The 11,760-nt window shown below is 39.4% G+C and overlaps 1 protein-coding gene across 1 annotated transcript in view; it reads left to right on the plus strand.

Annotated features, from left to right (window-relative positions):
- Nucleotides 1–9,820, plus strand: part of IPO7 (importin 7) — a 62,607-nt gene extending 52,787 nt beyond the window's left edge. Inside the window, exons 21-25 of the mRNA XM_003818140.7 lie at nt 337–557; nt 648–853; nt 3,013–3,219; nt 4,638–4,754; nt 7,672–9,820. Of these exons, the coding sequence (XP_003818188.1) occupies nt 337–557; nt 648–853; nt 3,013–3,219; nt 4,638–4,754; nt 7,672–7,769 (849 nt within the window). The 3' untranslated portion in view covers nt 7,770–9,820. The remainder of the gene's footprint in view (nt 1–336; nt 558–647; nt 854–3,012; nt 3,220–4,637; nt 4,755–7,671) is intronic.
- Nucleotides 9,821–11,760: the final 1,940 nt, after the last annotated feature.

An 11,760-nucleotide genomic window follows, 5' to 3' on the forward strand; every position in this document is an offset into this window, starting at 1 on the left:
CTAATTTTTTGTATTTTTAGTAGAGACGGGGTTTCACTGTGTTAGCCAGGATGGTCTTGATCTCCTGACCTCGTGATCCGCCTGCCTCAGCCTCCCAAAGTGCTGGGATTACAGGCGTGAGCCACCGCGCCTGGCCCGTCGTGAGCTTTTAATAGCTCCATGAAGACTACTAGACTTTCTCTAAAATTAGATTTCCCAGTGCAGTGCCTCAGCAGTAAATATTGGTCATCTAATGCTACAATAGGGTTAATTGAGGCAACAAAGAAGTTAATATTTTTAGAATGTTTGCATGCTATTAATTATAGTCTTAGAATATCTTGCTATCTTTTTTTGTAGTGCATTCCCTTATTCGTGGAAGCAGCCTTAGAAAGACTGACAAGAGAGGTTAAGACAAGTGAACTTCGAACTATGTGTCTGCAAGTTGCAATTGCAGCTTTGTATTATAATCCACACCTACTACTCAATACCTTAGAAAATCTTCGCTTCCCTAATAATGTTGAACCAGTTACAAATCATTTTATTACACAGTGGCTTAATGATGTTGACTGTTTCTTGGGGTAAGTGACGTATTGCAATTTTACTACATTTGCTTTGGGAGGAACTCTGCTTATTTAAGAAAAGAAAACAGATTTTTTTTTTTTTTTTAGGCTTCATGACAGAAAGATGTGTGTTCTTGGACTCTGTGCTCTTATTGATATGGAACAGATACCCCAAGTTTTAAATCAGGTTTCTGGACAGATTTTGCCGGCTTTTATCCTTTTATTTAACGGATTGAAAAGAGCATATGCCTGCCATGCAGAACATGAGAATGACAGTGATGATGATGATGAAGCTGAAGATGATGATGAAACCGGTAAGGGATTTTCAATGGAAGAAGACAAAACTTATCTACTTAGAAATATTACCGCACTGGGCCGGGCGCAGTGGCTCAGGCCTGTAATCCCAGCACTTTGGGAGGCTGAGGCAGGTGGATCACAAGATCAGGAGTTCGAGACCAGCCTGGCCAGTATGGTGAAACCCCGCCTCTACTAAAAATACAAAAATTAACTGGGTGTAGTGGTGGGCACTTGTAGTCCCAGCTACTTGGGAGGCTGAGGCAGGAGAATCGCTTGAACCCATGAGGCGGAGGTTGCAGTGAGCCAAGACTGCATCACTGCACTCCAGCCTGGGTAACAGAACGAGACTCCATCTCAGATTAAAAAATATATATATATATATCACTAGCCCTTCTCCCAAATAAATGTGGGATCATACCCAAATGCTTTCATTCACAGAAAAGACTTCCTGTCTTCTCACTAGAGTGATGTAATCAGGAACTTCAGCTGTATTACCAACATGTAGAACAGTTCAAACCATTATAGTATGCAACCAACAAAGATTTGTTTATTTTACACATTCTCAGCACTGTAGATACAAAGATGAATGAGATGTCATGCAATTCTTCAAAAGTTTTCTATCCGACTGTGGGAAAGTATTACAAAGCCAAATAATTATGTATATAATAATAGAGTTGACACGAAGTGCTGAGTCCACTTAAGAGCGAGAGATTATAGTTCCCTTTTTTATATGGTGGCATGAGCCTATAGTCCCAGCTACTTGGAAGTCTGAGATATCAGATTCGCTTGAGCCCAGGAGTTTGATTCCAGCCTGGGTAACATAGTGAAACCCCAGTTTTTTGTTTTTTGGTTTTTTTTCTTTTGAGACGGAGTTTTGCTTCTGTTGCCCAGGCTGGAGTGCAACAACGCGATCTTGGCTCACTGCAACATCTGCCTCCCGGGTTCAAGCAATTCTCCTGCCTCAGCCCCCCAGATAGCTGGGATTATAGGCACGTGCCACCATGCCCAGCTTATTTTTGTATTTTTAGTAGAGACAGGATTTCACCATGTTGGCCAGGCTGGTCTCGAACTCCTGACCTCAGATGATCCACCCTCCTGGGCCTCCCAAAGTGCTGGGATTACAGGCGTGAGCCACTGCACTGAGCCGTGAAACCCCATTTCTTTAAAAAAAGTTGTGGGGATTACATGAGGGAATCCTTGACGCTTAAATAGTGCTTAGCAGATGGCACTGAATTAACAGTATTAACAAAGGTACACATATCATTATAGTTACTATTACAAGATTTATGGGGGGTTTTTTTGTTTGTTTTTTGTTGTTGTTGTTGAGACGGAATCTCGTTTTGTCGCCAAGCTGGAGTGCAGTGGCAATCTTGGCTCACTGCAACCTCCGACTCCCGGGTTCAAGTGATTCTCCTGCCTCAGCCTCCCAAGTAGCTGGGATTACAGGCGTGTGCCACCACACCAGCTAATTTTTGTATTTTTAGTAGAGATGGGGTTTCACCGTGTTGGCCAGGGTGGTCTCAATCTCCTGACCTCGTGATCTGCCTGCCTTGGCCTCCTAAAGTGTTGGGATTATAGGCGTGAGCCACTGCGCCCGGCGAATTATGGGGTTTTCATTTTATTTTTAAGCTTCTAAAGATTTATGGTCTTAATGTTGACTAAATTTATTGGAGACATCCATCCTATCATCTATTCTAAAACCTAAGCATACTTGCACTATAACATTATGTTAATTAAATGTTGATAAATACATTTTATCTATAAGACTGTACACTATCAGTGTATAAATTGATAAAATATTAAGAAATTATTGTAAGGGTTTCAACATAAGATAGCTATTGCTATTTTTGTCTTTTATCATTTACTAACTTAGCCAGCCTTTTAAAAAAAACCTTACAAAAGGTTTGGTGGGTGTAACGGTAGTGTGTTCATACTGTGCAGTCCTTTTTCAGATGTCTAGTATTAAGAACACATTAAATCAAGGTTGGTTTTCTTGGACTCCTGTGGAAATTTTCATTTCTATTCATTATTGAACATGTATTTAAACACCAATTCCTGGAGCTCTCTCTTGTCACTTGTGACTTGTAATTTACTGACAGTGATTGAGATGATTGTCAATTTGTTGAGTAACAAAATATGTCATTGTTATAAAAGTACTTATATTATGACTTGGCAGAGGAACTGGGGAGTGATGAAGATGATATTGATGAAGATGGGCAAGAATATTTGGAGATTCTGGCTAAGCAGGCTGGTGAAGATGGAGATGATGAAGATTGGGAAGAAGATGATGCTGAAGAGACTGCTCTGGAAGGCTATTCCACAATCATTGATGATGAAGATAACCCTGTTGATGAGTATCAGATATTTAAAGCTATCTTTCAAAGTAAGTCAACTTGTTACATGTGGATCCATTTCATTGAACAAATCTGTTATAGTTTCTGCCTGCCCTTTAAAGGAAGAGTTTGGAGGATATCAAACCCAGACTAGAAAAGGCTGGTTAGGCAAAGTAACCAAAATTATTTCTAAGGTTGCCATAGTTTCTGAGTATTCTTTATTCATCCTGTTATTTTACATTTAGATTGTAATTTTGGAAGATTATAGGAAAATAATGTAGTTCAAAAAAGTTTACAGTGACAGTGCCTCTTTGCTACTTCTGATTCCCAGTCTCCCAGCTTTCCTCAGAAGTAACCACTCTTACATGTATACCTGTTTGTTGTATGTTATTATTTGTGTGTATCCTTTTTTCCTGCCCAAACCTACACTTACCTGTTAGAGTATATTAGCATTTATGGCATATGATCTTATAATTCTTTTTTTCCTATATTCTATGATGTGTTAACTAATTTAATCTATTATTACTAAATTAGCACTTTCGGCATAATCAAATTTTTAGCTTTAAACAACTAATTTAACTTTGAGATTTTTGAATTATATATGCCTAGGATTCTGGAGCCACATACATTGTTAAATATTCCAAGAAAAGTCCACTGTTCCTATAATGTGTCATTGTATGTGGCTCCAGAATACTAGGTTCTGGTTGGTTTTTACCATCATTTACTTGGATTTTAACAAGGTATAGCATTTGTGTTTTACCATCCACATTAAGAAATTAAATTTCCCCTGTATTTTTAACATCTTTTCCTCTCAGAGTTAATTGCTGTTATATATCATTTCCTATGCATTGGGAACTGATGAATATATTTTTTGATAGAATACATTATCTGATAACCAAAGGATTTGGGTCTTCTAAGCCCATGACAAGGCAGTTTTGATGCAAGGTTACAGAAGCACAAAGTGCTGGTTTCTGAGCTACATGGCAGCAAGAACTGATTGAGGTGCCAAACTTGTTGTTTCTGTGCCTTGTACTTTGTAGACAGACACCACATGTCAGTCCCTAAAGAATGGTTCCTAACACGGGGCCCATGTACCACAGTAGCCTCGATGATTTTCAAGTTGCTTTAGCTCTGAATCTTTTAAGATGGTTGGGTTAGCTTTATTCCTGAAGTCTCCCTGGTTTGTTACTTACTATATAAGAACTAGTTAGGCTGAGTCCTTATTTGCTGGAGAGATGGATCGTAAGAATGATTAGAGTTTTTGGAGGCATAAAGATAAGCTGTAATTAATTTTTATTCCTATATCTGTTGTTTCACAAATATGGTAATTTTAAAAATTATTGGGATAATATAAAATAGATCAGAATTTCAGTATTGCCTCGGGATGGAGTAGGAGGAATAGTATAGAACGGAGCTACCAAGCCTCTCTTATTCATGTTGTTTTTCCCTTGTTTTTATTTTTTGATAGCTATTCAAAATCGTAATCCTGTGTGGTATCAGGCACTGACTCACGGTCTTAATGAAGAACAAAGAAAACAGTTACAAGACATAGCAACTCTGGCTGATCAAAGAAGAGCAGCCCATGGTATGTTAATTAACTGTAACTCCTCTTTAATTAGTGACTTTTATAGGTTTAAAATTTTATATCATTTAATTTTATATCATTAAATTTTATATCATTTAAGATGATATAAAAGGTATAGTTGTTGCAGGTGATAGGAATTAACTCTAATCTGAGGGATTTAATTCAAGATAACTTAATTTTGGCTTTGGCTGCAGTTGGGTTTTTTCGTTTTTTTTGTTTGTTTGTTCGTTTGTTTTTTTGAGATGGCGTCTTGCTCTGTCGCCCAGGCTGGAGTGCAGTGATGCGATGTCAGCTCACTGCAAGCTCTACCTCCCGGGTTCATGCCGTTCTCCTGCCTCAGCCTCCCAAGTAGCTGGGACTACAGGCACCTGCCACTACACCTGGCTAATTTTTTGTATTTTTAGTAGAGACAGGGTTTCACTGTGTTAGCCAGGATGGTATCGATCTCCTGACCTCATGACCCGCCCGCCTCGGCCTCCCAAACTGCTGAGATTACAGGCGTGAGCCACCACACCCAGCCCCAGTTTGCTTATTTTTAAGTATAATTGGGCCAGGTGTGGTGGCTCATGCCTGTAATTCCAGCACTTTGGGAGGCCACAGTGGGTGGATTGCCTGAGCTCAGGAGTTTGAGACCAGCCTGGGCAACATGACCAAACTCTGTCTCTACTAAAATACAAAAAACTAGCCAGGCATGGTGGCACATGCCTATATTCCCAGCTACTCAGGAGGCTGAGGCAGGAAAATTGCTTGAACCTAGGAGGCGGAGGTTGCAGTGAGTTGAGATTGCACCACTGTACTCCATCTTGGGCAACAGAGCGAGACTCCATCTCCAAAAAAACAGAAACAAAAAAAACTAGAGAACACAGCCAGACATGGTGGCGCATGCTTGTAATCCCAACTACTTGGGAGGCTGGGGCAGGCAAGTCCTTGAACCCAGGAGGCAGAGGTTGCAGTGAGCCGACATCACGCCATTGCACTCCAGCCTGGGTGACAAGAGCAAAAGTCTGTCTCAAAAAAAAAAAAAAAAAGTACAGTTGAAGACTACTTTCAGTTTGCAATAACTTTAGCTCATGGTGATGGTCAGATAGTAGAAAGTTCTGTTAAAAATGTAAACACCTAAGCCGGGAGCAGTGGCTCACACCTGTAATCCCAGCACTTTGGGAGGCTGAGGCGGGTGGATCACCTGAGGTTTAGAGTTCGAGACCAGCCTGACCAACGTGGAGAAACCCCATCTCTACTGCAAATACAAAATTAGCCAGGCGTGGTAGCGCATGCCTGTAATCCCAGCTACTCGGGAGGCTGAGGCAGGAGAATTGCTTGAACCTGGGAGATGGAGGTTGCGGTGAGCCGAGGTCGCGCCATTGCACTCCAGCCTGGGCAACAAGAGCGAAACTCCATCTCAAAAAAAAAAAACAAAATTTAAACACTTGGCCAGGCGTGGTGGCTCATGCCGGTAATCCCAGCACTTTGGGAGGCCAAGACAGGAGGGTTGCTTGAGTTTGGAAGTTGAAGTCCAGCCTGGGCAACATAGTGAGACATCATCTCTACAAAAAGTAAAATTAGCCAGGCATGGTGGTGCATGCCTGTAGTCCCAGCTACTTGGGAGGCTGAGGCTGGAGGATCACTTGAACGTGGGAAGTGTAGGTTATAGTGAGCCATTATTGTGCCACTGTACTCTAGCCTGGGTGCCAGAGTGAGACCCCGTCTCCAAAAATGTAAAAAGTTACGAAGTTAAATAGCTCCCAGACATATCTTTTCATCTTTAAATGTTTCAGTGTGCAATTTTTAAAAGTACATTTTAAGCCAGGCGCGGTGGCTCACGCCTATAATCCCAGCACTTTGGGAGGCTGAGGCTGGCGGATCACTTGAGGTCAGGAGTTCGAGAGCAGCCTGGCCAACATACAGTGAAACCCTGTCTTTACTAAAAAACACAAAAATTAGCTGGACATGGTGGTGCACACCTGTAGTCCCAGCTACTTGGGAAGCATAGGCAGGAGAATCGCTCGAACCTGGGAGGCAGAGGTTGCAGTGAGCCAACATTGCGCCACTGCACTCCAGCCTGGGTGACAGAGTGAAACTCTGTCTCTAAAAAAAAAAAAACAAACAAACAAAAGTACATTTTAGGTTATACACCATTGTTAATGCACAACAATTATCTATAGACTTTTTTTTATAAATTAAAAAAATTATTTTATTTATTTGTTTGAGAAGAGTACACTCTGTCACCCAGGCTGGAGTGCAGTGGTGCAATCTCGGCTCACTGCCACCTCCATCTCCGGATTTCAGGTGATTCTCGTGCCTCAGCTTCCGAGTAGCTGAGACTGCAGGCACGCACCACCACACCCAACTAATTTTTGTATTTTTAGTAGAGACGAGGTTTCACTATGTTGGCCAGGCTGGTCTCAAAAACTCCTGACTCCTGAGGCGGATGGATCACTTGAGGTCGGGAGTTCTAGACCAACCTGGCCAACATGGTAAAACCCTACCTCTACTAAAAATACAAAAAATTACCCGGGCGTGGTGGCATGCACTTGTAGTCCCAGCTACTCGGGAGGCTAAGGCAGGAGAGAATCGCTTGCACCTGGGAGGCGGAGATTGCAGTGAGCCAAGATCGTGCTGCTGCACTCCAGCCTGGGTGACAGAGCCAGACTCCGTCTCAAAAAAAAAAAAAAAAAAGATTTTTTTCTTAACAGTGGGAAGTGAAAATTGGCTAAGAAGTCTACAGCATACAGTAAAAGAGATTATATTCTCTACATAATGCATTCTCCCTTGCCCCTATACATTGGAGAAATCATGGACTTTGGAACTTCCTGGCCACTAATGATGGTTAAGCTACTGGCTTGTTTAATGTTTTGTCAGTTTCTCACCAAGTTAGTAGCTGATTGAATGCCCTACTAAAATTTTATTTGTTTTCTAGAATCCAAAATGATTGAGAAGCATGGAGGATACAAATTCAGTGCTCCAGTTGTGCCAAGTTCTTTCAATTTTGGAGGCCCAGCACCAGGGATGAATTGAGTTATCTCTTTCTTTCCTGCTGCGTGATTGTAGTGAAGAGCTTGTGTTCCTCCTAGTAGTGGTTCCAGAACTGGTTCATGTTATCTATTCTAAACTAATAATCAATAGATGGACAAAAGAAACAACAACCCCAGGAGATGGGACCTGATCATGCAACCTGGCACTGGAAAAGAAATCAGCGGGATTTTGGGGGTGGGGGGGATGGGAGGTACCTTAGAGGGAGTATTTTCTTTATTTTTTGAAGAAAGTAAGATCCTGACTCTGAAGCTTCAAAGTGACACTGTGGAAATCTGAAACAAGAGGGGATGTCATGAAGGCAGCTTTTCTTTTTCTGAGGAAAAAATAGGCATGGGCTACAGGACTATTTAAAATGTCTCATTTACAGTATAAAACTCAAAGGTAGATGTAATTTTTACACCTATGAGTATTTGTCCAATTTCTGTCTCTTCCTCACCATTGGGTATCTATTCTTTATATGTAAATAAGATAAGGTCATCTGATAGCCTTATTCAGTCTTCATCATTTTCATCATTGTTCCTATGTAGATTATTGGACATTTATTGTAGCACTACATAACTGATTATAAAAATCTGTAAATGAATTAGCACTTTCATATTGAAACAAGCCTGCTAGCCTATGTATAAAATAGCAAAATGTTTGCTGTTTATAAAAAGATGTAATGGGGTGGGGGGCAGGGGTAATTTCAAGTTATTAATTTAAAAATGAACTAGCAATTTTGTACCTGGTGACTTTGTGGTGCACTCACCTCTGATAGTGACTTGAATTCGGTATGTAAAAAGGGGTTAGTGGTATTTCATTGCTGCTAAAAATGACAACTCCCTCTGTGTCCTGTTTTTCTTAAAGCTGTCAGTGTACAAGTGGGTATTTGAATACCAGACCTTACTGTAAAAAATAAGAAAGGTGGTATCTAGAGCATGTAAATTGGATATAAAGTTCTACTCTTAAAGAGTTGATCTAAGAGTATGGCTAAACATCTATATATGCAATCTATTAAAAGAACTTAATTCGGCTATTATGTCTTGATTTGATTGCAGTTTTTTCCTAATTATAACAAATTTTTCCTCATTGGCCTGTTTTTAATCCTGTGCCTAGAAAGAGTACAAAATGCACACTTTAAAAAATTGATATTTAACACTTACCCACTCCCCTTTCCCCATCTCTTCTATCGCTCTTGTTGATCGTGGTATCTGATCTTGACTAGATAGGCTGAAGGCACATGGTTCCCTCCAAAAACCACTATTGATACCACTGCAAAAACAAGCCAGCAAAAAGATACTGTAGAGAGGTTGGCTTGCTTCCCTCTCTTCCTAACTGCATGTTGAAAAATAAGCTGTTATTGATCTTAAACATCTGTCAGATGAGTCATACATTGGGTTATTTTTTATATACATGTATACACAAAATATTTCAAATTGAAAGCAACATCTTAATGGATTCAAAACTATTACAAGCTGTTGTCTAAAACAGATGAGAAAAAAATTTATAACTGTAAAAACAAATGCACATATTGATATTTAAAATGCGTAATTAAGAAAACCCATTGTTGTTGTGTTTTTCTTGTATACCAATAATTAAGCCACTACTGTTGGCACTGTTTGGTTTTCTATTTTAACACTGAAGGAGTGAAAGTATTTCCTATATTTATGAATTTACTACTAAAATCTTGGCAAAAAAAGAAAAAAATTGTCTAACATGTGTGGGTGAAAACTGTTAATCAAGTGTTTCTACTCCCCCCCCAAAATCCCCTGAAAGTTGGACACCAACTGTATACCCTAGGTTGCTTAAAGGGATTTCACTATTATATAAAGTCAATAAAAATGAAGTAGTTGTATATATGCAACATTGTGTACAGAGGGGAAATAATGAATAGTATTAAAGAAACATTCTCGTCTTCCTTTACCTTTAATCCCTTAATACCTAGTCTACTTTTTAAATTTTCAGACTTCACTGCTTTTTGAATTCATAATTCTAATTTTCACATTATTGTTAATGGAAAATCATATCTAATAAAGGTTTTAGTTATTCCCATGCATAGTATGAAAATTCTCATTTGCTGAGGTTCTGTTTCAAGAAAATGTATTGGCATGTCTTTGAGAACATGTTTTATTGTCTCCTGTGTCATATAATCCAAACTAATCTCCGTTTACAGACTTTAACTTGAAATTAGACCTTATAATTAAACTATTTAAATAGTGTTCAAATGATAGTTTCTAATGCATCAAATATATACCTCAGTTTTCATGATTTCCTTTAACATTATAATTTGGTATAGATCAAGAATCTTAACATGTATCAGTTTCTAGATGAGGCTGCAGGATTTTTGGAAAACTTTTTGAATGTATTTACAATATTCTCTTGTAATTAGCTACATAGGGACTTGTCTTTTTTTCTTTTTACATACAGCTTTTCCTACAGTTTTATTACCCTATAATTTTTTTTTAGTTGTAGAAGTTAATTCTGATTTTGTGTGGATTTCAGTATTTGTCTTTGTTAATGGCAGATATTAGCATAAATCACTTTTGTAAATGTAAGCTTTCTTTTTTTTCTTGAAAAAGCCTTTCTATTTATCAGTATTAAATAAAGGAAGTTAATCTGTTTCTCTGCAGGTAATAAAATAGTGACACACTGTATTAAGATAGTGACTGCTATACTCAACTCTGGAAGAGACTAGAGTATAGAGCATGAGTGGCAAAACCACAGCCCTTGGGCCATATGCTGCTATTCAGTCCCAGATGTAGCCCCTGAAGCAAGCATAAAGAAAAATGAATTAAAAATTAAATTAATATGGAAAGTTAAAAAATGGATTACATTAGTATGACTAAACCATGTCTTTGGCAAAGATCTAACACAATGTCTTAAGTATAATAGGTAGTCTCTGTTTGTAAAATAAATGACTTAAATTTAAAACATCAGTTATAAAACTGTCAGTTCTGTTCTTTGTAATTTAAATTTTGGTAAAGATTTTCTGTGACCATTTATCAGTGCCTACTGAATTCTAGCTTTTATCCTTGGTGAGTTGGCCATTCTTGCAATAGCCACTTCACACTTTGGCTCATGGTAAACAAAGGTTACCTGGAAAGTGCTCTTGGAGATAGTACTGTCATCTCTCAACTGAGGGAGTTACCTAAATCAGACCTCCAAATTAGAGAAGGCTAGGATAATAGATTCTTTAACATAAACAGTTAACATTTTAAGTTGACCTGGCAATCCAAAAACTAGCATTAGCAGAAGCAGTATGCTTCTCCAAAGGTCTTCTAGACCCAGGCTGTAACTCAGCTAACTGAAGTGATCCAATACTGTTCTAGGCCCTTCATCCTTTGTATGTAGTATTACCACTGAATAGATTTGTATGTAGTATTATGACTGCATAAAACAAACAATGGGGACAGATACATCCCTTTCCTTTAGGGACCAATACAGTAGGCTGTACTCATTGTTGCCCCTTATATAAAGGGTCAAAACATATTCTTATGACCATGCATATCAAAAGAAGCTGGACAATGTGGTTCTTAAGCTAGGCAAAATCTTTGGTTTTAGCACTATAGGAGAAATATATAAGTTCTTGTGTGTGCGTGTGTCTGTGTGAGGTAGTCATCCCCACTCCAGGTGTTTTTTGTGGTGGTGGTGGTGTTTTTTTGTTTTTGTTTTTTTTCCCTGAGATGGAGTCTTACTCTGTCACCCAGGCTGGAGTGCAGTGGCATGATCTTGGCTCACTGCAACCTCTGCCATCCAAGTTCAAGTGATTCTCCTGCCTCAGCCTCCTGAGTAGCTGGGATTACAGGTGCCTGCCACTGCGCCTGGCTAATTTTTCTATTTTTAGTAGAGAAGGGGTTTCATCATCTCAGCCAGGCTGGTCTGGAACTCCTGACCTCGTGATCCACCCGCCTCGGCCTCCCAAGTGCTGGGATTATAGGCGTGAGCCACTGCGCCCGGCCCCCTCCAGGTGTTAAGGCACAGGTGAGAATTCTCC

This window comes from Pan paniscus, chromosome 9 (assembly GCF_029289425.2).
Source record: "Pan paniscus chromosome 9, NHGRI_mPanPan1-v2.0_pri, whole genome shotgun sequence".
In the NCBI taxonomy this organism is placed as follows: domain Eukaryota; kingdom Metazoa; phylum Chordata; class Mammalia; order Primates; family Hominidae; genus Pan; species Pan paniscus.